This window comes from Ovis aries, chromosome 17 (assembly GCF_016772045.2).
Source record: "Ovis aries strain OAR_USU_Benz2616 breed Rambouillet chromosome 17, ARS-UI_Ramb_v3.0, whole genome shotgun sequence".
Taxonomy (NCBI): domain Eukaryota; kingdom Metazoa; phylum Chordata; class Mammalia; order Artiodactyla; family Bovidae; genus Ovis; species Ovis aries.
Window position 1 is genome coordinate 60,326,593 of NC_056070.1, and position 27,056 is coordinate 60,353,648.

General features: G+C 52.6%; 1 protein-coding gene and 1 long non-coding RNA gene across 3 annotated transcripts in view; one reads left to right on the top strand and one right to left on the bottom strand.

The window, feature by feature from the left end:
- TBX5 (T-box transcription factor 5) overlaps positions 1-27,056 on the top strand; it is an 89,368-nt gene that overhangs the window by 21,172 nt on the left and 41,140 nt on the right. Inside the window, exons 2-5 of the mRNA XM_042234655.2 lie at positions 20,391-20,575; positions 22,245-22,339; positions 24,468-24,587; positions 25,429-25,576. Coding sequence (XP_042090589.1) covers positions 20,391-20,575; positions 22,245-22,339; positions 24,468-24,587; positions 25,429-25,576 — 548 coding nt within the window. The remainder of the gene's footprint in view (positions 1-20,390; positions 20,576-22,244; positions 22,340-24,467; positions 24,588-25,428; positions 25,577-27,056) is intronic.
- On the bottom strand, positions 11,342-19,237 carry LOC132658009 (uncharacterized). Of its 2 annotated transcripts, none has more exons than XR_009596903.1 (3): positions 19,147-19,237; positions 13,401-18,352; positions 11,342-12,204 (listed from the first exon to the last, which is right to left on the bottom strand). It is a non-coding gene; the product is annotated as an uncharacterized LOC132658009 (long non-coding RNA). The 2 variants fall into 2 exon arrangements; XR_009596902.1 differs by lacking the exon at positions 19,147-19,237 and having other exon boundaries at positions 11,393-12,204; positions 13,401-14,582; positions 14,658-17,845.

Below are 27,056 nucleotides of genomic sequence, written 5' to 3' on the forward strand. Positions count from 1 at the left end.
ATCACTTGAGAAATAATCTGCTGAGGACTGGCTTTGTTTTTTTGCTTTCCATTAAAAGGCTTGAATGCTTTGTTGTGGGTTAAAGGAAACAAGCTTTCTCAGTTCTACACATGGACCACAGAGAGGAAGAAGGATGATTCTCAACACATCTGCTGGCCCTCTGTCGGTTGTGTGCTAAGTGATAAACATGAATATCTTACTTAATCCTCTCAGCAATCCTAGAAGGGAGGTATGAGTAGGTCCATTTCACTGAAGAGGAAAATGAGGCTTAAAGAAGTTTAGTAACTTACCCACGGTCACGCAAGTCCACTAATGCCTTTCACAGGCCATTCAGCTGTGTCCCAGAATCCATGGTTGGCACAAGAATGAAAGCAAGTCCCCAGGGCTGCTGAGATGTGAGAACTGGACTGTGGCTGGTATGAGTGACCACTTGCCCGACCCTCTGCTCACCGAGATCCAGATGGTAATGACTTCCAGCCAAGATGTGGCCAGAGAGATGAAAGGGCTTAGTTCAGATTTCCCAACCCTTAAGTCAGCCACCTTGACTTTTCGACCATTTTTTAAAATACAATTTTCTATATTTATTTAGGTTGTGCTGGGTCTCCATTGCTGCGCGGGCTTTTCTCTGGTTGCGGTGAGTGGGGGCTATTCTTAGTTGCGGTTTGCAGGTTCCTCATTGCAGTGGCTTCCCTTGCTGCGGAGCACAGGCTCCAGGACCCCCATCTTCAGTACTTGCGGCTCCCGGGCTCTAGAGCCAAGCTCAGTAGTTGTGCACGGGCTTAGCTGCCTGTGGGATCTTCCTGAACCAAGGACTTGAACCCGGGTCTCCTGTTTTGACAGATGGATTTTTTTTGCCACTGAGCCACCAGGAAAGCCCTGGACCACTTTTTTTTTTTTTTTTAAGACTTTCTATTAAACTAATCTTTTTATTTGGCAGCATGGAAAATTTATTTCTTAGTTGCAGCATGGGGGAACTCTTAGTTGTGGCATGTGGAATCTAGTTTTCCAACCAGGGATAGAACCTGGGTCCCCTGTATTGAGAGTATGGAGTCTTAGCCACTAGACAACCAGGGAAGTTCCTGGACCATTCTTTGATCCAGTGGGAGAGAACCTGTAAGTCAACTCTGAGCAAGATCATCCCCTAGTTTAAAAACTTCCTGGAGGTCTCGTGGTATATTACAGCCCCCAATGGTTTGCTTTTCCTTTTTAGGGGTGTGGAAGGGGAAATAAGGCTTTTGATATAAATAAGTGGAGACTAACATTCTTGTGAAAAGAGGATGTTGTCCTTGTGATCCATACAGGCTGTGCAAACACCTTCCTTTATTGAAATGCAAGTTGCTCCAGGTCCATTACTGAGATCTGGCAGATGAGTCAACACATTCACTCCACGTCTCTTTATGTAAATCAAGACATGGCTACTTGATGAGCTATGGGGGCAGGGGTGAGTGGGCAGTGGGAAAACTGAACCGTGACAGCCTGCAGCTGTGTTGTCCTAAAAACGATCCCCAGATCTCTCCAGGTGTTTGAACCAACACCGCCTTTGCTTTGGGTGTTGAGCTGCTGGAGACATTTTGCCATCTTAGCTTCATTCACTGCCATGGGACAGATACTTCCTTGGGAACACAGCACGAGCTGATGTCTCATCCGGAAGCTTCCTGTTTTCAAAGAGACATGCCCCTCCTTTCCCTAGAGCCTTGAGTCGAGTGATCCAAGGCAGAAATTTAGGGTGATGTTTCTTGCTTGACAAGCGTCATCTCCTAGACTGGCTGCAGGACTCTGACATAATACATTTCTGTTGTATAAGCCACTCAGTCTAGGGTACTTTGTTATAGCCACCCTAGGAAATAAACACAGCCCTGGAGGAGTGGGAGACACTGAGGATGACCCTGCGAATAAACCTAACCAAACTCACCTGACCCTCTGCAGACAGTCGTTTCTGCAGTGGCCACATCTGTGCCTCTGGTGACCAAGGAGAGTTCAGGGTGGCTCATTTCAAATTTCTCTTTCACTAGAGCAAGTCAAAGGACGTGCCTGATTAAAAGTTAGGATTCCCTCTGCTTGGAGAGACCAGCTTGGAATTGTACTAGCTCATCTGGAAGTAGATGCCATATAGTCTGTTTACTGGCATCCATGTATAGATGGAAAGCATCATTATATAGATCTGTTTATTTTTAGTTACAAGTTAAATATCAGATACAGATTTAGGCCAATGATTACACCAGATTCACCACAATAGTTAACATTTACAGATCACTTGCCTGGTAGCTTTTCATGTATTATCTCATTCAAACTCTCCTAATAATTCTAAGGGGGGACACGATTATTATCTCTTTTTACATGTGGGAACACTGAGTCTTAGCAATGTCAGGAGCTTGTCATTTTGGGCAGGATTTCCCCTGGTGAAGCAAGATGGTTAGCAGTGCTAGGCATTCTATCCTTAAAATTCTAAGTCCAGTAAACAGAGACCTTCTTCTTTTTTTTTTTTTTAATTGAAGTGTACTTGATTTGCAATGTTTCAGGCGTCCAGAAAATTGGTTCAGTTATACACACACACACACACACACACACACACATATATGGGCCCACTCTAGTATTCTTGCTTGGAGAATCCCAGGGACAGAGGAGCCTGGTGGGCTACAGTCCATGGGGTCTCAAAGAGTCGGACATGACTGAGCGACTAATATATAAATTATCTTCCGGATTACTTTCCATTATAGGTTATTGCAAGACATTGAATATAGATCCCTGTGCTATATAGCCAGAGACCCTCATTTCTCAGTATTTCTGGCCAAAGTCCCACAGTAGTCTCTAATTGGATAGGATTTGGACACATGCTCATTGTTGAACCAATCGCTGTAGCTGGGGGATGGAATATGCTAATTAGTGATATCTTGGGTAATTGAAGCAGGGGTTGTTGCCTCTGGGGTATCAGGATGCTGTACACAGAGGAGCGAGTGAATGCTGTCTACTCTGGCCTGATAATTTGGGCTGTGGAATAACCTGCCTTAGCGTTTCTCAGAAGAAGCTCACTCACCCTGCCTCATTAAACCCAGACCTATGTGTTCCACATGAACCAGGAAATTGCTTCAGTGTAGACCTGACTTAACAGAAGTGCTCCCTGATTCCTTGTCTGCTCTAGTTTCCACGGGTTGAAGCCAGAAGCACCAATCTATTTCTCATGCTTTAAATAACCAACCCTTGAAATGAAAGCCCAAGCCTGAAAATTTGTAATTGGAAATTTTAAATGAATGCCATTTCTTTCTAAAAAATTTTTTTTAATTTATTTTATTTATTTGACAGTCCCAGGTTTAGTTGCAGTAAAACAACTTTTCTTCAAAACTGGAATGTGGGAATAGTTGGGGTGGATTTGGCACAAGACCTTGTATCAGCTACCTACTGCTGTGATAGGGCTATGTAACAAAGAACTATTAACACCAGTGGCTTACAACAAGAATGTTTATTTTTTCTTACAAAATTTTAATTAACTAATTAATTAAATTAATTTAATCTTAAAATTGAATTAAAAATTTAAATTTTAGTTAATTGATTAAAATTAATTAATTGCTTGATTATTTTGGCTGCACTGGGTCTTAGTTGCAGCATATGGGATGAAGTTCCCTGACCAGGGATTGAACCCAAGCCCCCTGCATTGGGAACGCAACATCTTAGTTCCCACTGAACCACCTGGGAAGTCCCTCCATTTAGTCTTTCAGCTATTCACTCCATGAGCATTTCTTGATGGCTTGGGAGCTGGGGGACAACAATTATACATTTCCTGCCCCAGAATGGACGTATCTTATGGGAATCAGACCTGGAAGTCAGTGGTTACAACTTAAGTTCTTAAGCACCACCAGTCTAGGGAGGACCCCTGTCTGATGATAATGAAATTGCAAAGGAGAGTCACTCCCTTCTCCTCAAGCAGACACTAGGGCCAGTGGTCTCTGCTAATTAGTGGTACTAATGCTTTCCAGCAGACCAGCTACACATATGGCTCTTGAGGCTGGGCTGCATCCTTTTCTCTCTACTCCTGTTTCTATCCCAGGCTGCACCTTCACTGAAGCCTGCCTCCTCTCTTCTAGAAAGGACTGGCCTTCTTCAGAACAGTGCATTCACCAAGCGCTACTTGAAGCCCCTGCCAGATGCTTGACATACACTAAATCGTATCTTCTTCTCTCAGAGGGGCTATCTGAGGCTGGTATTCTTATGAGTCCCATTGTAGAGATCAGGAAACTGAGGCTGAGAGCGGTGAAGAGACTTGTTTGGTTGGTCCACCACCAGGAAGTGGCAGGGTCAGCATTTGAGCCTTCGGTGAAGCCTGGGAGCTAAGCAACCCGCACACCCAGCTTCCTCTCCAGGCCTTTTCTACCCCAGGTATCTGTACTCTCCTCACTTCCTGGTCACAGTTTGGGTCTAGATTTGCTCTGAATATAATTGAATACAAGAAATAAAAATATAATACAAGTGTCCTTCTCCATGAACCTAAAAGAGAGAAGTGGAGAGACTAGCCTAGAAAATTTGGGTTGAAAAAAAGCCCAGCAAATGTGCCTTGTCAGCTGATTTTTCTCTCAGCTCCCTGAATCTCCCCATCTCACTGGGAGCCCAGTTCTCCTCCTCCTCTGGCTCCTGGGAGCCTCTACCCAGGGCAAAACAGGAGGTCAGGCAGTGGGCAACGGGCCAGCAAGATCAGCTAGAAACAGCTTTTTTTTTTTTTCCTGCCAGTGACGGGTCCACACCCAGGGCGCATAAATCCTTTCTTTTATTTTTATTATTATTACAGCTCAGGGTCTAGCATGGGCCGTAAACGGATTTAAGAGGCTGCAAGAATATAGAATTTAATATAGTTGGCACCATTAAATAGTGGCACAGCAAACCCACTTGGAGAAGTGAGACCCCCTCCCTCACTACCCCCCTCCCCCACGTCCTCTCACCTCCCTCCAAAATCCTTCTGGCCAAGGTTTCCCCCTCCCTTCCCCCAGGAGGGGGGGAAGGGCAGAGGGGGATGGAGCGGAGGCAAGAGAGGAGAGTGCCTGCAGCCTCAGTGGAGAGGGCATTGGGCAAATGGCCAATTAGGGACACTTGGGGAGATGGGACAGAGCTTTCTAGATAAGCATGGTTTTTATCAGCCTATAAAAATACCACTTTCACTTATCTGCTGGCTCCTTGTCCAGGCTCCTGGGAACAGACGGAAGGGGGCACTGAAGACAGGCCAGAGGACAAGGCAGGGATAGTCAGGGGTGGGGGCACGTGCAGTAGGCAGAGAGGAGGCCACCCTGAGAGCTGAAAACATGCTGTGGGGAGGCTTTCTTCCCTCCCAACTCGTTACCCTTCAGTCTTCTATTCTTATTGCAGGGAGCGGGGAGAGTCCTATAGACCTGTGTGTCTTCTGCATTTTATCGGTTCCTTACATAGGCTTTGTCTATGTCTTGGGTCTGAATGCATCTGTTACAATATCTTCAATCGACATTCATCTAGCACAGACTATGTAAAAAGGGATGGATGCTGTGTTGAATAAGGCAGTCATGATCTCTGTCCTCGGTAGTTTAGAGCCTATGGTGGAGGCAGATGATTAACAAGCATGTAGCAAAGACGATAGGAGGAGACATCATGAGGAGAGCTGGGAGCAGACGCAATGGCATGTGCAAAGGCCCTGGGGTGGGAATGGAGGTTGGTGCAAATGAAGAACTGAGAAGGAGGTGGATAGAATGTGGTGGCAGAAAGGGGGCAGGAGATGGGGCAGGAGGAGCAGAGAAAGGACTTGCCTTAAAAATACAGAAATGACTTTTTTTTTTTTTTTCTTTTTGGGTTGCACTGAGAGGCTTGTGGGATCTTAGGCCCCAGAGCAGGGATCGAACCTGTGCCCTTGGCAGTGAGAGCATGGCGTCCTAACCACTGGACTACCAGGGAATTCCCAAAGAACCTTTTTTTTTTTTTTTTTTTTTAAGCCATGCGGCATGGCTTGCAGGGTCTTTGTTCCCTGACCAGGGATGAAACACATGTCCCCTACAGTGGAAGCACAGAATCTTAATCACTGGACCACAAGGAAAGCCCAGGAGTTGGGATTTTTATCACAAATTCTTTGAGCTGCCCTTGTTGCTAGGTATTTACTTTGGAGAGTTAGCCGCAGGAATGGGACCTGAGCTGACGCCTCATTTTTACCTACAGGCTGGTGGCTCAGGCCTCCTTGGGGCCTGGATCAGACCAGTAGGGCGGTGACGGCAGTCGTGGTGGTTGTTGGTGGTGGGGTGTCCAGTAATCTTGCAGTGTGGTTTCCACAAGGAGCAGATGGGGGCCCAGTCCTAGCTCCGCTTCAGAAATCCTTAGGGAATTTGTCAGTTTCCTCCCTAATCTTGGTGCCTCTAGCCCTCAGCTTCTCCACATGTAAAATCGAAGAGATGGGCTAGTTGTCACTGAGGGCTCCCTTGGGTCCCGCCCTCTAGATGGGTCTATGTCAGAGTTCCAGGTGTTTGGAGGGGGGTTGACAGGCCGCTTGGGAGGAGAGGGCTGCGGTGCTGAGAGTGGACCCGGAGGAGGCTTCTCCCTGCCTGCTGCAAGCCACCCCCGCTCCCCAGCATCCTCCTCCCCGATCTGGTGATTCCTGTCTGCAGAGGGATGCTGAATCAAGGGCTTCTCTCTAGAGAAGGTATTACCTCGGTAATGAGCCCTGATCGCGCCCACCTAGTGTCTTCTGCCTGGCTGGTCAGGGACAGCCTACCCTGATGGCACAGTGGGCAGGCTACAGGAGAGGAGACTTGGCGTCCAGGGTGGGCGTGAACACACTGACGGAGTACAAATCATGGGTGAGTGGATGTGAGGATGATGGTGTGAAGGCATGTGTGTGGGGGGTGTGAAGGCATGTGTGTGTGTGCATGTATACACACATGGACTGGTGTGTGACTCTGGGTGAAGGATTATAATTGTGTGACTTTCTGTCCATGACCGTGGGCCAGTGTGACCGCTTGTGATTGAATTAAGGTGCACATATGTGCAAGTGTGAACCTGGTGTGTGCACAACCATGATTGTGTGTCTGTGTGTGTCTGATCCTGTGTGAATGTGTGTCTTTGTATGACAATGAGCATGAGAGTGTGTGTGTGACTGAACAGATGTGTATGTGCCTGGGGGAGCTGATGTGAGACTGAGGAATAGGAGTGTGTCTGTGTATTTGTGTGACAGAATCGGTGTGTCTGTATGTGTGCATGTGTGTGAATGTATGATGGTGGGTTAGGTCACTGCTGTGTGCAGGAAAAAAAAAAAAAAGCAAAATGCTGCACCAAGATGTGTAGGGAGTGACTGCCTGACTGAGTGTGTGTGTGTTTGTGTGACACAGCTGCTGCTCCTATACATGCAGTGGGTGGTCGTGTGTGGCTGTGTATGCTCCAAGTGACTCCCAAGTGGCTGGATCTGGGGCATTTTGTTGCTTGACCCCTCAGGGTCAGAGGGCCATGAGTGGTATCAGCCAGGGGCCAGGACCCCAGGCATAGGCATGTCAGCTCCCTCCAGCACCGTGGGGCAGAAGTGGCCAGAAACCTCGCTGCTTTCCAGGCGGGGCTGCTGGAAGTGGGAGCTCACTAGCCCAGGTAAGTGCTGTACCCCACCTGGACTCCAGGCGGATTGGCTGCGAGTGGCTGTGACCCTGGGTGGACCGGGATCCACCCTGGAGCAAGCCCACTGGGACCACGGCCTTGGTCATTGTTCAGCCGCTCAGTCGTGTCTGACTCTTTGTGACCCCATGGACGGTAGCACACTAGGCTTTCCTGTCCTTCATTCAGTTCAGTTCAGTTGCTCAGTCATGTCCAACTCTTTTTGACCCCATGGACTATAGCACACCAGGCTTCCCTGTCCTTCACCATCTCCAGGAGTTTGCTCAAACTCAGGTCCACTGAGTCGGTGATGCCATCCAACCATCTTGTTCTCTGTTGTCCCCTTCTCCATGGCCTTGGGGGACAAGGTAAAGGCCACTTCCAGGGGGCATCTGGGGGTGGGCAGCCAGACAGTAACACCTGATTTCTTAGAACCAACTTCTGAGAAGGAAACATGGTTAGGATTTAGAGTCACCTCCTCTTCCTTATCGGAGAAGGCAATGGCACCCCACTCAAGTACTCTTGCCTGGAAAATCCCATGGACGGAGGAGCCTGGTGGGCTGTGGTCCACGGGGTCACTACGAGTTGGACACGACTGAGCGACTTCCCTTTCACTTTTCACTTTCATGCATTGGAGAAGGCAATGGCAACCCACTCCAGCGCTCTTGCCTGGAGAATCCCAGGGACGGCAGAGCCTGGTGGGCTGCCGTCTGTGGGTTTGCACAGAGTTGGACACGACTGAAGCGACTTAGCAGCAGTAGCAGCCTCTTCCTTCTGGGGCTGGGGCAGTCCCTGGCGGTGTGTGCAGGGCGCATGTGCCCATGGTGGAGGGGCGGGCAGGGTGTGTTTGTGTGCACGTGCTGTGGGCCAGTGGGCGGGGCATGCTTGTGTATCAACTCCCCACCTCCTGAACCCTGCCTGCAGAGGCAGTGACCGGCCCGCCTCCTGTCCAGGTGTGCATCCAGCACGGTGTCACACCTGACATTTCCAACCTGCCAGGAGTCGGGATGGGGGGGCTTCCCTGGAGCCCCAGGGTCGGGGGAAGGGTTGGGAGGGGATTTCATTTACCACACTGTCCCCTCCACTCCCCTCCACTTCTGCCCAGTTCCCAGGAAGTGACTGTGGAATTTGTTTCCAAATATAGACTCCAGTGGCCCAGGCTGCCTGTATACAGCCCCTTTGGCCTCCCGGCTGAATGGCTGAGTTGTGACTGCCTTCCAGGAGGCCCAGGCGCACAGACCTCCGCTTGGAGCCGTTGGTAAAAATAATCATAAAAGTGGCCCATAAAAAAAGGAGGGTAGCTGAACACTGGGTTATGAGCCCAGGACACCAATTGCCCCACGATGATGTTTGGGTGGTGACTGCCCTGCAGGCTATATACACACACATACACACAGGGCATTCCAAAAGGACACACAGACTCACACCAGCTTACGCCACACACACTCAGGACCCCAACGCTGGATACTCGAGAGTGTTTTCACATAAGGAGGTGCACAAAAATATATGTGTGTGTGTGTGTGTGCAGTGCTCTCTCCAGGAAGGCCACACAACGACACACACACACAGACTAACACAACAGCAGAGAGGCACACGTGGTCCCTCACGTGACACACTGCCACTTAGAGACATTTAAAGATACTGTCCTCTTTAGCCGAGGAGACAGACAGCCCACCTCTCCAGGTGGGGAGTAGCAACTCCAGCTTTGTTACAAGATGGAAACTGGGGAGGAAGTTGGGGGATGAGCTAGGACCAGCCCTTGCCTGTGCACAGATTTGGGTGTTGTGGGGTCAGGCACCCACTCCTGGGGTCCTGGACACTCCCTCAGAGGCACCAGGAGCTGGTAACTCTCCTCCTTGGGGCAGCTGTTATTGGAGAACTGGCATGGGAGAGGGCTGGGAGAAAATGCAAACAACACAGCTGGTGTCTGGTCCACCACGGCCCTGGAAGTGGGGGTGCATGGGAGTTATCGGGGATCCTGGAGACAGGGCAACCGAACAGAATGAGCATTTTGCATGGAGGTGGGAGGCATCGGCTAGCAGCCAGGCATGGCGGCTGGCAGGTCCAGAGAGGAATCTGGAAACTGAAGACCACTTGCGCCTCCCTTGGGGTACTGTCGTGGGGCTTGGATCTCATTGGATCTCAGAGTTGCCCCATTTCTAGAGAAGTCCTTTCCTTCCTAACTTGGATTCGTGGCAGCCAGTGCTGCGCCCGGAGCCAGCTGGGGAGAGGCATGCTGTTGGGCAAACAGGCGGCAGGAAGAAGGGTCTAGAAGTGGGAAGGTGAGGCAGGCACGACTGGGGAGGCTGTAGGATTGATGCCAGGCACAGGCTCCTCTGGATCCCAGGTCCCAGGCCCCTAAGAGGTCCAGAACTTCCCTGAGACTCACCACTGGCACACTGTCTCTATCCTGAGGGAGTGTGGAGCGTTTGGGGGACCCTAGGCTGGCTCTACCTTCAGCCAGCTGAGCCTGTACTTCCAAGCACCACCTCGCTGTTCCCTGGAGAAGCGGCTGAGGTCCCTTCTCGGGCTGTACCTAAACGTGGGAAGCCTAGGGATGAGCAGGGAGCCGGGTGAAATTTCCAGCACAGGCTGTGTGACTCTCCCTACCCTCCTGGAGCTTCATTACGTGTTTCCAAAAATGGAGCCAGGCACGTCTCCTCTCCCCCTCCATCCTACCCACCCTGTTTCTCTCCCTGCAGGAGACAGAGCGTCCTGGCTTGAAACTGTGAGGAATATGGGCCAGGGAACAGGACGCTGAGGTTTGGAGAGGAGGCGGCAGGGGAGTCCCATCTTCCTCTCCCAGCTCCCCTCATCCTGCGAAATGCTTGGGGACCTGGGGCTGTGTGCCCAAAAGCTCTCTTCTGAGTCCCTCTGCCTCCTCCCTGAGAGTGGGGGAGGGGAGACAGTGACACAGAAAGAGATCCAAGCCTTTCTCCCACAAGTCAGGGAGCAACTGCCTGACTGCTTGTTAGATGCTTACAAAGTGCTCTTTGCACCCCACCTCCCACCATCCAAGAGACCTTTCCTGTTCCCTCCCTTTCCCTGGCTTGTCTCGTGAAAGAGGAGCTCCTGGCTTCTGGAGTCTGAGTGCCTGGGTTCAGGTCTCCACAGGAGTGCCACTGGCCAGGAGCCACCGTCTCATGGAGCTATTTAGAAGGAGCTGAACTAGTGAGACCATGTTACAAGAGCCCCTGGCCTGCCATGAACGTTAGCTCTGATGGCACCTCTGGTACTAATGACTTGAATGGCTATTTGAGCTTTTCTCCTGGTGACTGTGTGGACGGGAGCAGGACTCTTCTGAAAATATGAATGGAAAATGCTGGGGAGGAAAGAAGATGGGGTTTCAGGTGTGCTAAGGGAACTCTTGCAGGCTGTATTCCAGACTCAGATGGGGTAAAAGTGGGTAGGGACCCTGCAAGGCCAGCCAAGAGCTTTGGGGGACAATCTCTGCCCCTCTGGAAATGGAGAGAAGTTTTGGCTTTCCTGAACAGCTAGGAGATGAATGAGATTCACAGCAGAGAGTGAAACAAGGGAGGGCAAGACGGACCCAGAGCAGGAACTGACCTCCTCCAGAGGCCAACCCTTTTCTGGCTCCCTCCATCCTGCCAAGCCCGGCTATCCAAGCTGGTCAGCACCTCAGTTCTTTCTGAGAGCTTGCTGCCTCAGAAAGGAGAACAGAAAAGCTGCCCTGTTATTGTCCATCCACCGCCCCACCAAGGAGAGGCATTTCCCTTGCCAGCAGTTTTGAGAAAGCACTGACTGCAACCTCCAAATATTATTTAATGCTCTTTATAGTACATCCACAATAGAATATTTTTCTCCTTTAAAAAGGAGTATAGTTTATTATTTTTTCTTAAGATCTTGCAAACATTAATGCTTCCCCACGTCTCTCCTTCTTAGGAGACCTTATTCCAGGCAGGAGAAAGGGTTACCTGGAAAGAACGTGGGGAACCTCGGGTGCTGATGGGGATGACCAGTGAATGTTAAGAGACCCTCGATTCCTCAAAGCCCAGCCCCCCTCCCCCGCGGAGATGTTCTGGATGCGGGCTTGGATAGATGCATCCAACTCGATGCGTGGGCGCGCGTCTCGGAAGTCATTGCTCTCAGTTCAAAAGTGGGAGCTTTTGCTGGAGAGCCCCCCCCTACAACCGACCCTGCAGAGATTCTAGGAAATCCTAGATTTTCTCCCCCGTTTAAAAAAGGAGAGGAGTTTTTCAATCCCTGCCGTGTTGAATCAACAGAAGAGCCTCCGGAAAGCCCAGACCAAAGGGCGGAAGCGCCTTGCAGGCCTCAGAGCGCGCGGCCATAGTGCGCGGCGATTGTCCTCCGGGCGCCCGGTGGTCGAGAGCGCACGCGGGGGGAACTCCGGCGTTGCCATGGCGACCAGGAAACCCAGGGCCCTTGCGGAAACAATTGCCGGGAACTTTTCCACTAAGAACCTGTCAGTCGCACCCCACGGCCGGCCTCCGTCGGTTTCACCCCAGTGTTTTCCGGATGTGATTGTGGCTGTGACGGGGGAGTGAGATGTTCAGGGTCCCTACTTCCGGACCCTTCTGTCTGGGCTGCCCCCAGAAGCCAGAAACCCAGCACCAGGAGGCCAGAGGATACCCGCAGCGGCCCGAGCTGAAAGGGAAGAAAAATTAGAGGTCTCGACCAAGCAATCGTTTTGGTGACGGATCCTTCCAGTTTGGGGTTTGGCCGCCCTCGTCATTCTCAACGCCCCCCCCCCCCCGCCCCGCCCCGCCGCCTCCCTTCACCTCCTCAAGGTCATTACTAGAGTTTTCACTCGCAGCTCCAGGCGGGGTGGCCTTCTCCATCCTCCACCCCCTTCTACCCCTGCACAGCTCCTTTTCCGGAAGTTTCTCCCCGAAAGAGAAGAGGAGGCTTAAGGTCCGCAAATGAACTTGGCTGTTCCCAGTACATAAAACAGCCTTTAAGTTTCTCTTAAAACAAGTAAGCCCAAGGCTTGATAAGAATTTAGGGATCTCCCATATCATTGGCCTGCCTCACTTTGGCCATAGGGCGTCGATGACCTGAATCACTGGGTTGACTGGGAGATGGCAAGCTGGGCTTTCTTAAAGGAGTTAATTATTCTTACAACAGGCCATCTCTCTTTTTTCTGCTACATGTTCTGCCTCTACGCAAGTAGACAGAGAGAAACCATGTCCCTTCCCCCTTAAATAAAATGCTTTATGAAACATAGGATCGAATTCTCTCTGGTGGGGACACTGGGCTCCAGGAGGCCGGGGCTGCCTGGAAAGAGGCCCCTCGGGCTGCCAGCACTGGAGGACTCCAGGGTTTTGTCTCTGGTTTTGAATTTGGCCCTTTGAGCAAGCTTAACACGTGTGGATTTAATTTCCCTTTCTTTCTTGCTTTCTTTCCTGCCCCCTCCCTCCTTGTGAGGAAACAAGAAAAATAGTCTGCCGCGTCGACAGCGCGACACCGTTCCTTTTGCCAAAGAAAATTTGTCTTTCCAGAGCCCCGGAGAGCAGCAAGCTCCCAAGTTTCCATTGCACCCTCCAGTCGAGGGAGGGGGCTATCCAGACAGCCCCCCTACCCCACTGCCTGCCTCCCAGACCTGGAGGTATTACCCCGAATCTCTATCTTCACAGAGCCGGAGCCCTGGAACATAGTCTGTTCCCCCGCCACCACTTCTGGGGGCTGTGGGGACATTCTGACTACAGACCTGGTGGCTAAATGCAGAGGCCTTTCTGCATGTTCTGGGCTGCAGATACAGTTGAAGTTTTCAGGCTCAGAGCAGCCTACGGAATGGGGCTGGGGAGGGGGGTTGTTCCAGGCTTTCTCAGTTCAAGACTCACCCTTCTCTTCCACTGTGGACTTGTCAAACCAGAGGGGGCAAGATCTGGGGCTCCTTTGCATCCTAAGTGTAATACTGCTTTCTCCGATCCTTCGGAGCTTGGGAATCTCCAGCACCGATGGCTCCGCTGAGTCTCTAGAACGATGTTCCCACAGCCATTTATTTCATTAACCTGAAGGGGATGGTGGTGGTCTTGGGGAGGGGTTTCATTCCCCAAATTTGAGGGGTAGGGAAGGATAGTTCCAAAGCACAAGAAAGGACATCAACATGCCTAATTAGTAAAGTAAGTAGCGGTGCTAATTCTTGGTGGAAATATTGGAGAATACTGGATATTCTGAAATAATAACCGTTAGTGTTCCCGAATACTTCCGGTCAAAAAGCAGGACACCGAGAACCAAAGAAGACATTGGGAAGGACTACACTAAAGTCCTGGAAAAAACATAATAAAGCCAGATTTAAGTAGGCAGCAGGCAAAGTGACCCCCTGAGAAAGGAGAGATTTTCCCACCCTCAGTCTGACCCTTTTTTTTTTTTCAAAACGAGTTGGTCAAAGTTAACTTTTGCCATCATTTCCACTGTTGTTACAATTCTTACTAATTTTCCCAGCCCTATCCGCACTTCTGCCTACTTTCTGCCTTCCATAGAGATCCGAGTCAGGCGGGGACACGTCGGGGGAGAAACGGAAACGCAGTGAATTCTTAAGCGAGTTCTCTTCGGGGAGGGAAGAAATACTGTGGTTCGGGATGCGGCTTTCTTAAAAGTAGAAGGCAAGAGTGAAGGAAAAAGATTCACAGCGGACGCCCTGGTTTTATTGTTTTCGATTTTTAAACTGGGAAGCTCTGTTCTCCTAGGCATGGCAATATTAAAATCTGGGCAGGAATTTTGCAAAACGAGGAAAACACATTTCGGGAGAAAACCGAGCTGGGGGCGGTTCGGGAAAAGCCTCAGTCCTCAGAAAGAAGGGAGGAAGGTTGTATCTCCAAGTCTCTCTTTCCAGTTAACTGTCCAGTGATTGGGGAAAGAATGGAGCTTCTCAACTCTAGTTGAGGTCTTCGGTTTATTCTATCCGTGGTGCGGCCTCAGGCCCCTCTGGGACAGCGGGTTCGGAAGGTGAGCCTGCGGAGTCTTTTGTGAGTTGGTCCGGGTGATTGCGGGGCCCGCGCTGGGGATGCGAGAGAAAGGAACTAAACGGAAAAGAGCTCACTCAGCTCGGAGTTTCGCTTTCCCCTTTGGGGCCCAGGCCTCCGTTTCCGGCTCACCTCGGCCCAGAGGTCAGAAGGGAACCCGTCTCCAGGTTTTGGGCGAAGAATTTCGGGTTGCGCTCTTGGGCATCCGCGGGCGCAAAGGCTGCACCCAAAGGGCCTTGCATTGGGTAAAAGATAACTTAATAATTTGGGAAATGAAAGAGATGCTCGGGAAAGTTTTTGCGGCCTGACGGAGAAAAGGCACGCAGGTTCTGTTTGCTGGAAGCAGCAGAGTCTGCGGCCAGACTGGCCGGGGCGCCCGCGTCCGGCGCTGGAAACCACTGGTCGCTTTCTCCGCGGGCCTGACCTTAGCTCCTGAGGCTGCTCGGTCGACTGCCTTCCTGCACATTTTGCTGCCGCTCCAGCCCCAGATGGACGAGGCCTGGAGCCAGGCCATGCTTCGAAAAGCCCTGGGGGCTGGCCGCGCGCGGAAACCCAGTCTCGAATCCCGAAGCCGGGGGGAGAGCCCAGATTCCGAAGTTCGGGCCCCCTCGGAGCCCCTCGGCGGGGAACTTACCCTTTCCGGAAGGTCGGACGCTCGATCGCTCCGAGTCGGGTAGGCCTACCTCTCCTCTCGGCGCCGCCGGGGACGTCTATGGGGGTACGTTTCGCCCCTGAACCAGCTGCGCGCAAAGGCTTATGCGCATCCACCATGGGGCTGCTTAGAAGTTATGCCCACTGATGAGACCAATAATAATGATGATCGTTATTACAAAACAAAATAGAGCGCCTCGTCCTTCTACAGGATCCGGCACTGCAATTTTTCTCTACAGAAATCACCCTTCTCCACCCCCCTCCTCCACCACCCAATCGCACCCCGCCCCCGCCGGGCTACGCTGGGACTAGCTGCATCCCCAGACCCAGCTAAAGGAGGTTTGCAGAATGCGGCTTTTTCTCAGCCAGAAACACTGGGGACGACTCTTCGTCCTAACGTCTCTGTCTCTTTTCCTCTCCGCGATAACCCAGTAATTGCTTCTATGCACGTCTGCAAGAGGGCACCAAGTTATCGCGTCCCAAACTTAACCAGCTATAGAGGCGCCTCAAACGCCAATGCTGAAAGCTCTTCCTGAGAAAATTAGAAGAAAAAAAAAAAAAAAAAGATTCTCTTAACCTCCTTCAGGAGACCTCGATTCCTGACCTCCCTCCCCCCCAACTCGATTTCTTTCTAATCTTTGGGCTGAGGTGGGATTCTCACCTCCCTTCGCCCAAAGCTCCCCTCCTCCCTCCCTAAGAAAATCGATCTTAGTTCTATTTGGGGATGATGTCCGCCACCCCCATTTCCCCAGAGAGTTGGATTTGTTTATTTCTTTATTTTTCCCCTGGCCCAGGCGTCTGGGACTTGTGGTTGCGCAGACCCCTGGCGGGAGTCGTAGGGGAAGTCGAGGATTCGAGAAATCAACATCCCGCCGCTGCCCCCCAATCGAGCGTGACAGCGCGCGGGCCGGTTGCGTGACTCGTGACGTCTCCACGTCCTATAGGTGCAGCGGCTGGTGAGATAGTCCGTATCGCCTGGTCGCCTCTTTATTTTATTGGGGTATGCCTGGTAATAAACAGTAATATTTAATTTGTCGAGGACCACAAACCAGCTTCGAGCTGGGAGGTACCTTACTACCCTTGACAGACGCTGGAAGAAGGCTTGGCCTAAAAGGGGTCTCTCTTGGCGGGGGTTCCTTTCCAAACTCTCCACCTGAACACACCCTTCCCAGCGAGGCGTCACTCCCCGCTTCTGCGCTGGAAAGAAGAGGCAGGATTTTTAGAGGTGAGTTTTCCTTTGGGGGTGGGGGGTATAGGATTGCCTTAGCACTGGCCTGCCTACCTTCCCCTGGGTTTACCGCCCAGCTTGACCCCGCCGAATGCCTCCTCTCCCAGCCTCCCGATTTTTCGCTATCTAGATAAGAATGCACTCATTTTGCCTTCCAGTGTCACCTGGCACACATAGATTCTCTCTTGAGATTTCAAAATCCCAATTTTGCTCGGTGGCCCGCAGGATCTGCACTTCACAAACTAAGCAAATCTGGCCAGGCAATTACTCGGGGAGAGTACAGATTGTCCCTCTCGGGAGGGGCCTGCAGATTATTTATGGGAATTTCTTTTATCCACAAATCTCTAAGAATTTAAAGGGATTGGAGAGCTCTTTCTGGATTTCCCCTTCGTTTCTGCCAGAGATGCTTAGATGCCGGCTTTTCCTAAAACCATGTTTGTTTTCCATCTTTGGCCGAGGGTCGCCCCCTGAGCAAGCCCAAAGTCCTCTGAGCTGACATTTTGGAAGGGTGAGGGTGTTTTCACAAATAAATAAACTGTCTCGGGGAAGGCTGTTTGAAAGCAACCCTGGAAGGTGAAGTGAGAACTCGAGAGACTGCTGGGGCTGGTTTGCTTGCTGGTTGCCCCGATTTTAGGGTTGGACAGTCCTCCACTCTGGAATTCTGCAGCGATGCGTCAGGCCTGCCCTAGGATTGTAGTTCCCAGGAGCCACAGAAGATCACACTTCTGTGGTCTTCTGAGGTGGCCTCGGATCTCCAGGGTGGTTCCCCTCCCTCCACCCTTCTCTCCAGACCTTGGCCTGCAGGCCTGAATCTCTAGACGCAGCCTGAGTAAAGATCAGGGTGATGGAGATACAGAGGAGAAATAAAAACGGGAACCCTGACATTTGTTCCAAGCACTAATTCTTGATTTTCCAAGCTGGGTCTGCTCAGGCTAAGACCTACTGACTGTTTACGCTTCTATTGACCTCTTCAACTCGACCCTCCAAATAATACATTTCAGACAAGGGGAGGGCAGAGAGAGGAGCCCAGTGGAGATGAAAACCCCAGCCAGCCCCCAGTGACTGTTTGATTATTTTAATAAAACTGGGCACTTGCCTGTGTACACCTCCAGCCAGGGAGGTCTGGTGGCTCTGGGGGTGGGGGGTGGGGGCGGATGGGAGCCCAGGGTAATTTCTGGGCATCTTTGATCTCGGCCCCCATCCCAATGCACCTTCACCCTGCCTTCACCCCGGAGTCGCTGAGAGTCGGGGTGATGAGTGGGGAGGGGGGAGATGTCAGGGCGGCTAGCGGCGGCAGGCTGGGCCAGGCGAGGTCAGGCAGCTCTCCCGTCTTGAGGTCAGCGGCAGAGAGAGAACGCGGGCCAGGCTGCAGAGGAGGCTCTCGGCGGGTGTGTGCACGCCTGGTGCGTTCAGACTCCCGTTCTCCGCACCGCCCGCGACACCGAGATTATTTTCCCGGGCAGAAGGCGAGCGAGTTTGCGATGATTTGTGCAGGATTTTTCGCAGCCACCGAGCCGCGCTCAGAGAAGCCGAGATGGATGGAGGTTGGGAAGGGGGTGGAGAGGAGGGGGTGCTCTCGAGGTCTGGGTTTGAGACTCGTGTTGTGATTTGAGTGTTCGGGAAATCTAATGGAAAAGGTGGTTGGGGGAGGGAGTGGGATGGGAGAGGGAGGGGGGAGGAAGAGAGGGAGGGAGGAAGAGAGAGACAGACAGAGGCAGGCAGCGTGCAGTGGGAGCTAGTTGGATAGGCAATTTCAGTACTCTGTAAGCATCAAGGCAGCCCAACGTCACTGAGCTCAGCTGAGTCGGCTTGTATTTCTGAGAGAGGGAGAGGGGGAGAGAGAGAGAGAGACTCTTACCTCGGATTCCGGAACTTTAACCCTGAAAGCGGCGCTCAGCAAGGACTTCAGCCATTCCCAGGCTCCGTCTTGTCTCCCAGCTATCCCTCCCTGGGGGTGCAAAGGAGAACCGGGCACTGAGGTTATACTATTGGGGGTGCTCCGAGAGGCTGCTGTTTTGGCGTTCTTGAGAGTCCTGCTGGCGCCTGACAACTGGGAAGCCTGTAGGGAGAGCGAGCGCACGGCGCAGGAGGTGTGTGTTGGATCGTGGTCAGTCGCTACGGCGAGGCTCCCGCGGTGGGTGCTCCCTTTGTAGGCAGCGGTTGCCGCCGGTCCGGGGAAGCAGTCTCCCCGTAGACCCCGGAGCCACCATGCCCGCGCCCCCGCCTCACCGCCGGCTTCCCTGCTAGGAGTCAGAAGGAATGCGGTGAATGCACCGGCTTCACCGAGCGAGGTAACCGTTCCGCCGATGGCCCGGGAGGCTGGGGAGGGAGCCCGCCTGCCGAGGCGGCTCGGGCAGGCACGCAAGGCGGCTCTAGAGCCTAGTCCGGGGATTTTGCAGGGCCTGGCTCGCCAGCGATTTTCCGCGGCCCGGAGCTGCCTGGCGCGCGGATCCGAGGCTGGGGGAGAGGCGTGGAGGTTTGCAGGACGCGCGGCCTGCTTCTGTCAAACCGCATCTCGTTCGGGCCCACCAGCCCCCCAGCTCTCCGGGACCTCGGCCGGGGCTCGGGGTGGGATTGTCCCCGCGGCCGGCGGGTGCAGGGGAGCGCACGTGGGGACGCCAGCACCGCTTTCTTTTGTTGTGAGCAGGCTTCGGGGCTCCCATCACCGCCTCCCCCGAACCTCAAGGGCGTGGTGAAGGAGGCGGCTTGGGAATCGCGCTTAGAAGACGATCTCCTCCGCACCATTTCTGGGTCTCCGGCCACGGCAGATCGGGGGAGTGGGATCCAGCCTTTCTCTGGAGCGGCTGCTCAAATTGGGGGCGGCATTTCTTGCGCCTCCTTCCCAGCGTTCCCGGGTTTTGAGGGAGGAAATCCCTACTTGGGAACGTAGAAGGGATTGGAAGACGATCAGAGCATGGGGCAGGCTCCTCAGGGCTTGAACCGTTCTGCAGCTGCTATTTTGCGTGTTCCGACCTCACATGCCTGTAAAACCTGGGCAATTCCGCGCCTCGCGTCGGATCTCAGTGGCGGGTTCAACGCCGGAAGCTCAGGACTTAGCCGGGAACCAATTTGGCGTCGCCAGCCCCAAGCTTCGGCCTGCAGTTCCAGCGAACCAGGCCCGGCTGAAGCTCAGAGAAGCTCCCCTCGGCCAGGCCGCTCGACAAAACGCCCGGCTGGGGCTGGAGAGCCGAGAAAAACGAGGGGAACGCGCTCCGGAGGCCGGCGGCCCCCGCTGGCTTCGGGCACCCGGGCGCGCCTCCTTCCGAACCGCAGCACGACCGCTTTCTCGACCTTTCTGTTTGACTCCTTTTTTATTTTTCATGTTGCTTATGACTGGGGGAAAAGGGAGGACTCTTAATGTTAAAGGACTTATAAGTTTAAGGCCGGGAACTGATGAACGTGAATTTTCAGGACCTGGCCTCTTCTGTGGGTCTTTCCTCTCCTGTGTTTTTGATTTTTTGCAAGAGGCGGGTTATTTCAGGCATTTTGGCTACTGCAGGGAATACTTCTGTTGCCAGTTTTCAGCAACAGGGCTCTGCTGGCCTCCTGTAATTTGACGAAGAGAAAAAATTCTCAGAAGGGCAGTAGGTTTGTGTTTTGTTTTGTTTTGGGTTCGTACCCAATGGCTTCCAAAAATACCCAGGCCTTATCTTTATTGGCTCTTCCAGAAGTCCAGACAAATTTGACGGGCAGCTCGCTTATCGCGGGGGAGCCTGCGCAGCGGAGATGCGGGCCTCGCCTCCTCCCGCTGTGACGCGGGGCTTTCGCAAGAGGATGTGCGTGGTCATAAAGTAATAGTAATGCTAAGAATAACGGGACCTTCTGCAGCCTCCTTCAGCGGGGGAAGGAGGTGCTGGGAGCTGGAAACCGCGAGTGCCAGCCTAGTAACTGCCCCCTCCTGTCACCAGAACTGTGCTTCCAACCTTCTCTTTTTCTCTCTCTGCGCCCCCCTCTCATCTGTCTGTCGCTGGCCTTCCCATCCTCAGAGCAGGACCCCGAGCGGTCGCAGGGCCCAGGGATCACCATGGCCGACGCAGACGAGGGCTTTGGCCTGGCTCACACACCCCTGGAACCAGACGCCAAGGATCTACCCTGTGACTCCAAACCCGAGAGCGCGCTAGGGGCCCCCAGCAAGTCCCCGTCGTCCCCGCAGGCGGCTTTCACCCAGCAGGTAAGAAGGGCCTCGGCACCCTTTTCAGAAGCAAAAGCCCCTCTTTTCAGAAGCTGAGGCGGCGGAGGAAGGGGGGGGGCAATGCCCATAATTACCCTTTTATTTTTATCCCCATTCAATTCCACCCTTCTCTGTCATGCCTCCCCAAATGCCAGGGTATTTCTACCCGCTGTATTGTGACGACTATCTTTATGGCCATAGGATTTTTGAATCCGTGGCAATGGTTAGGGAAGTCAAAGATCCGGCTATCTTGGAGCCAGCGAACAAGGGTCCAGATTCTTCCTTTCCTGCTGCACGAGGTGTAAACTCGGTCTGAACGCCTCATTAAGGGCCGGGTCAGCGGCCGCTTCAGGCCGGCATGAGCGATGGCTTGACCCCTCTTCAGATCTGCCGTAGCCTTCGCCTCCGCCCGCCTCCTCCGCGTCGCCGCCCCAGCCCCGCGCGCCGCATCGTTTGTCTGGCGTCCGGGGCCTGGAGAACTGGCGCGGCCCGGGCGGGCGGCGGGGAGCGCGCAGGGCTGGGCGGGGAGGGCGCGGGGAGCCGCGGGCTCGCCTGGCTGAAAGCTGGGCCCCAGCTGAGCGTGAAGCCTCGCCTCTCGCTCTGCGCCCTTCACCCGGGCGCCCTGGGCGCTCAAGGCGTCCTCTGTAGACCTTGATGGTTTTTAAATGGGGTGTCAGAGGGCTGGAAGTGGTTGTCTTGACCTGGAGAGATACTTGCACGTAGCTGAAACCCGTCTTTGGGATTTCGATGGCGTTCCTCGCTTTTCCATCGCCTCTCTCCTCTGCCCTTCCCATCTCAGAAATATGCCCCTATATTTGTAGCGCGGCAGTGGGCACGCATTTTCAGAAACTTCAGAGGTTTTCTTCCAGGAAAAAACAAATCTACCTATTAGACGTTTCCAAGTTATTGCAAAATGAAGACATGTATATGTGTATATATATGCATCAGTTTTGTAAAACTTGTAGTTGATGTCAGGAATGTTAAATCGCTGTGCCCATAATCAAAACAGCTTGAAGTGAATGAAGCCGGATGGGAGGAGGGCCTAGGAGGCATATTCATAGAGATATTTGAGATTTGATATTTAAGTTTTGTTTGGGACTGTGGCAACCTATTATAATATATAAAAATTTAAAAATTTTAAATTTCACCTATGTCTATATATGCACCACCATGGGGAGATTAAACACACACATATACAGTGTTCGCACATCTGTGTGTTTTTGTGTGGACATCTGGGTACCTACACTGAAATATCCTGAGTGAGTTTTTTTTCAAGATTGAGGCTTTTTCTTTTTCTTTTAGCTGCCTCTTGGCTAAAATGTGATTGGTTCTTTTTTTTTTTTTTCCCCTTCAGCTCCATCCTCCCCATGCACATTCTGGAAGGCCCTGATGGTTGGGGGTTTTTTTCTCTAGCCTTATGTTGGTGGCATTAGAATGAGACGGATCTGCACCATGGGGTTAAGACCTTCCTGGACAGAGCACACACACACAAATTCCTGGGCAGGGGCTGCTCCAGAGCTCAGACAGTGCTGGGGACAGTGGTTCAGCCTGTGAGCCCACTGGCTTGAAGGGGAAGGAGGAGAAAACTCTTTAAGTTTTCAGGGTGTGTGGGGAGGGAAGGCTCATTGTCTCCAGGCCTTCTCTGTGTGACTTTTCTCTCCTCCTATAGGGGATGGAAGGGATCAAGGTGTTTCTCCATGAAAGGGAACTGTGGCTGAAATTCCACGAAGTGGGCACAGAAATGATCATAACCAAGGCTGGCAGGTGAGATGGTCTCCTATGTGGAGGAGGCGCAGGGACCTTGTGGTCGAGATGAAGAAAGGTGTGGGAGATCAGAAAAAGGAAAGAATAAACAAAGAGAGAAGGGACAGAGAGATGGAATATGAATATATTTTGTTTGACTCTATTGTGGTTAAAGAGGCATGGAGAATTCCTCCAGGGATCGCCGTCAGTGTAAGGGAAATAAGGTACCTAAAAGATTTGATTCTTGAAACTGGGCATTTCTTCCACCTCCTAAATAAGAAGACCCAGAGCTTGGGAGGCCATGCTCTCTGGATGGATCAGTAATGAGAGAGAGAGATGAGATGGGAGAGAGCCCACGGGAGAACATAAAGGTGCCCAGACACACAAAGATGAGAGGGGGGCTTTGGGTTTCATGGGATCTCAAGCTTGATTCCTCGCCCAGACCCTCCTTCCCATTCTCCCTGACCTTGGAGCGGTTCCAGGGTCGCACCCGATCGCCAAATCTCAGAATCGTTGAGTGTGTTCGCTACCTCTTTCATTGTTTATAGAAAAGAGGCGAAGCCTTTGAAACTGAACCGGGGCTCTGCCGGGCTCTATATACAGACACCGATAAACACGGCAGTTTCGTCAAGACACTTACCCCCAGAGTTCCTTTTAAAAGCTCGCAGAGTTTTAGCTAGAAATGCGAGACTTCTGGGGGAGGGGGTAGGAGAGTCGTGTGCTCGGTGTCCCAGCGAGAGGGTGTGCGCGGGCGTGCGCCCCGGCTCGGGGAGTACCCCGCCACGGCCCTAGCAATGCTGGACTGGCCCACCTCGTCCTTAAGGGGCAGAAAGCCCCCGGCCTGCGCGGAGCACGCGTGTGAAGCCGAGAAGCCGGTAGGCCCAGGCCACCGAGTGTGTGAAAGGGGCGGATGGAGCCGCCTCTCCAAACGCCCACCGCTTCTCCAGCCCAAGCCCCCCGCAATAAACTGACAACAGTGACATTTATTATTATTTGAAATTAAACAACGTCTGCTCCCCTGCTCGGCCCCAGTGAACTAGGAGGCACGTTCTGTTTATACCAAAGAACTCAAGTCCTCTTCCCATTCCGCCGCCGAGGAAGGAAAGAGCGGCCGGGGCCTCCTTTCCCCCTCCCCAGCCAGAGCCGACGGATTTAACTATAAAAGGCCTGCGAAGCCTTCTGCGCCTCCGCCTCCAGGCGCGCTCTCTCGGGCAGATAAACACCGCGAGGCGAGGCTCCAAGGCCCGAGGGAGAGGGCTCCCTCACCCATTCCCGCCATCCCTTGGCGAGCCAGGTTCCAGCCACTGCTTCTTGCATCCCGATCGGCCTTGGGAAGAAGGCTTTCGGGGTGGCCTCCATTGGAGGCGGGATGGAGACCCAGGAGTGCGCCTGGACGCGGAGAGGGAGCGGGCTCGGCGCATTCGGGGCTGCAGAACCTCCTTCCAAGCACCCGATCTCGCGCAGAGATCAGCTTCTTCCAAAACCAAATTTCTTCGCGGAGGGGCAAAACGTTTAGACTCTGCACGTTAGAGTGCCAGCGCCTTGGAGAAGCGGTGAAGCATTTATGAATGAATTCCTGGCCGAGATTCGTGTCAGAGGTCACGCTCTGAGCCATACCCTGGGGGCAGAGGACTGGGGCCAGGACGCACCTTGTGTGGGCACCCACGCGCGGGCTGTCCCAGGGCGCACCCACTTGGGTGCTCACGTGACGTGCAGTTCTGCCCAGAAGGGCCAAAGCACCTGGCTGGGCGAAGCAGGCCACTTTTTTTCACCCTTAAATCTAATAAGCATTTTCCTGCCCCCGAATAAGAGAGTAGGTGTCTGGTTCTGAAAGGAGCATTTAGCAAGAATCGAAATGCGGGGTCCCTTTCTGGCCTAGTTTGAAACCGGTCTCTAGAAGCTCTCTCCTCCTGGTTTCTCCCGTAGATAGGTGTAGTCCCAGCCTGCTTGCTCAGCTCCGGATCTTTCTCTTCCCCATAACGTGGAGGGAAACCTGGGCTGGATCTTGGCAAGTGCGGAGCAGGGGCCACTGTGTCTCCTCCGTTTCTTAAAAGATACGTCGATTCTTTTCATTAAAATTTGTGCATACGATCTTCAGAATATTTGCATTAATTCCCTGTCTCTGTCTCTCCGCCTCCACCCCTTCTAGGCGGATGTTTCCCAGTTACAAAGTGAAGGTGACCGGCCTGAATCCCAAAACGAAGTACATTCTTCTCATGGACATCGTTCCCGCGGACGACCACAGATACAAGTTCGCAGATAATAAATGGTAGGCAACACAGTAGCGGGGTGGGGAGGGTGGGGTGGACAGTGCAAACCCAACTTCCCTCTCCCCTCCGAACCAATAAACATTGTTTTGAGCTCTTACTGTGTGCTAGAGGTTTTTGCTGCCCACGGCTCTGCATCCTCCTGCCCTGAGAAAAAGAAAGAGCAGCCAATAGCTCCCATTTTATAGATGGGAAAACTGAGGCTCAGAGGAAGTAAAGTGCAGATGTCTGTTGCTGGACTGGAGGGTTTGTGGATCTTTACACAGGGTATTGTTCCCAAGCGTTGGAGCTATTTCTAGGGGGCATAAACCATTAACAGTTATTTTTTTATGAGTTACCTGCTTTGAACATGCCTGTTTTATGAAATTGCAAAATCCATCCGGAGTATTTGAGTTAAACAGGCAGGAGAGGAGGGGTTCATTCTTTGGGTACTTTGCTCCCCCAGCTGCCAACAGTGCGGAGGCTTGAAGACGAAGCCCCTTTGGAAAGCCCGCAAGGATTTTTTTTTTCCCCGAGACTTTTGTGCACATCCAAGCTTTCCAGAATGCGCCAGTTGTTCGTGGGCAGAGAGATGCTTCGAGACGGAGCCCTTGGTGCTGGGGAAGGAATTAGGTGGAAGGCGAAGGAGCCAGTCAGTTCGTCGAGTGTGGGGCGGGGGGGAACGCTCCCTTGGATACCGGCTCTAGGCTTTCTGGGCATCTGGCATTGTAAGTGCCCGAGCAAGACCGGAGGGTCAGGCCATTTCCAGATCTGTCTCGTATTCAGCAGCCGTCGCCCGGCTCGTGAAGCAGCCGGCACCGCGGTGCGCTAAGTCTAGGCGGGTGGCGCCTCTCCTTGGTCTAGGTCTGTGACGGGCAAAGCGGAACCCGCCATGCCGGGCCGCCTCTACGTGCACCCGGACTCGCCAGCCACGGGGGCTCATTGGATGCGGCAGCTCGTCTCCTTCCAGAAACTGAAGCTCACCAACAACCACTTGGACCCATTTGGGCATGTGAGTACCTCCCACGGCCCTTTCTTGTATCAGCAGGTCCACACCTCTCTTTCTCACCTTCCCTCTTTTCCAGAACTTTCTTTTCCTGGCTCCTTGTGCCCACCCATGCTTCTTTCTTTGCTCCATTTCAACCTCCTTGGCCTCTTTCTCCCTCTACCTTTTTGACCTGGCCTTCTTTCTCTTCCCTTTCCTTGCCTCTTTTCCATCTCTTTCCTTTTCTCTTATTTCTCACACCTTCTCATTCTTCCTGGCTTTCTCCACTCCTCTCCTGCTCAGACATCTGCCCCTGGCAGTCCTTCCTGTTATCCATTATCCACACTGTTATCCACACTCTGTTATCCACACTCTGGAGTGTGTCTTTCCTGGCTGGCTGGTGATCGAGTCCCTCGGTTCTCCTGGCCTGGGGCGCACCCTGCATCTCTGATGCCAGCATCTAGCCCACCTGCTTTTGCTGAGGGACGGGGGTTGTGGGGTGACTAAAGCTGTTCATTCCCGGCCTGGAATTCCTGTTCGTTCAGCCCAATCTGTGATTAGGGACTGGTTGCATTCCTACAGAAAACATGGGCCCTGTAGCTCAGTGTGTACTCAGCACAGATCACAAAGGCTGGACCATAATGGGAGCCTTATGCCTTACCTTTTGTTGTTGTTGTTCAGACGCTAAGTTGCGTTCAGCCCTTTGCGAGCCCACGGACTGTAGCCTGCCAGGCTCCTCTATCTATGGGATTTCTCAGGCAAGGATACTGGAGTGGATTGCCATTTCCTTCTCCAGGAGATATTCCCAGCCCAGGAATGGAACCAACATCTCCTGAATTGGCTGGTGGATTCTTTACCACTGAGCCACCAGGGAAGCAGATGCCTTACCTACCTCCTTCCAAATCCTCTTATCAGGATGTTCTAGATGAAAGGGAGACCCTAGGCTCTCTGCTTCCTCTTTTACAGATTGGGAGACCATCCCCCACCCACCCACCCAGAGGCAAACTCTGGTACCCAAGCCCCTTTGAGCTTGACACTCTCGGGTTTATCTGTTTGTTCCAGTTTCCAGCTTTCCCCTCTCCTCCCACCACGCCCAGAATGGGCAAGCCCAGATCAGGCTCTTACACCTGGAATCTGGATTGACCCTAAGAGACAGGGGCCAGGGGAACCCTCTGAAACTGCAAGATATTGCAGGTAGAGTCTCCTGCCTTCCAAGAGAATGTGTAGCTCCTAGCAGATTCTCTATAGGATATCATTTTCTCTTCCCCCAAAGAAAAACCAACAGCACATGGATTTGGGGGGAAACGTCCCTAAATCTCTTCATTGGACATGATTACCAGGACAGAACACAGTGTCTGAATTCAGAGTTCAGAAACTTTAGTTTGCTGATTCCACCAAACAAGTGGGCTAGTCCATCTCAGGGCATTTGACCCTCAGAGCAGCTTAGAGAGGAGGATGGAAATACAGCATTTATAACTGGGAGCTTATGGGAGGGGAGATGGCCTGC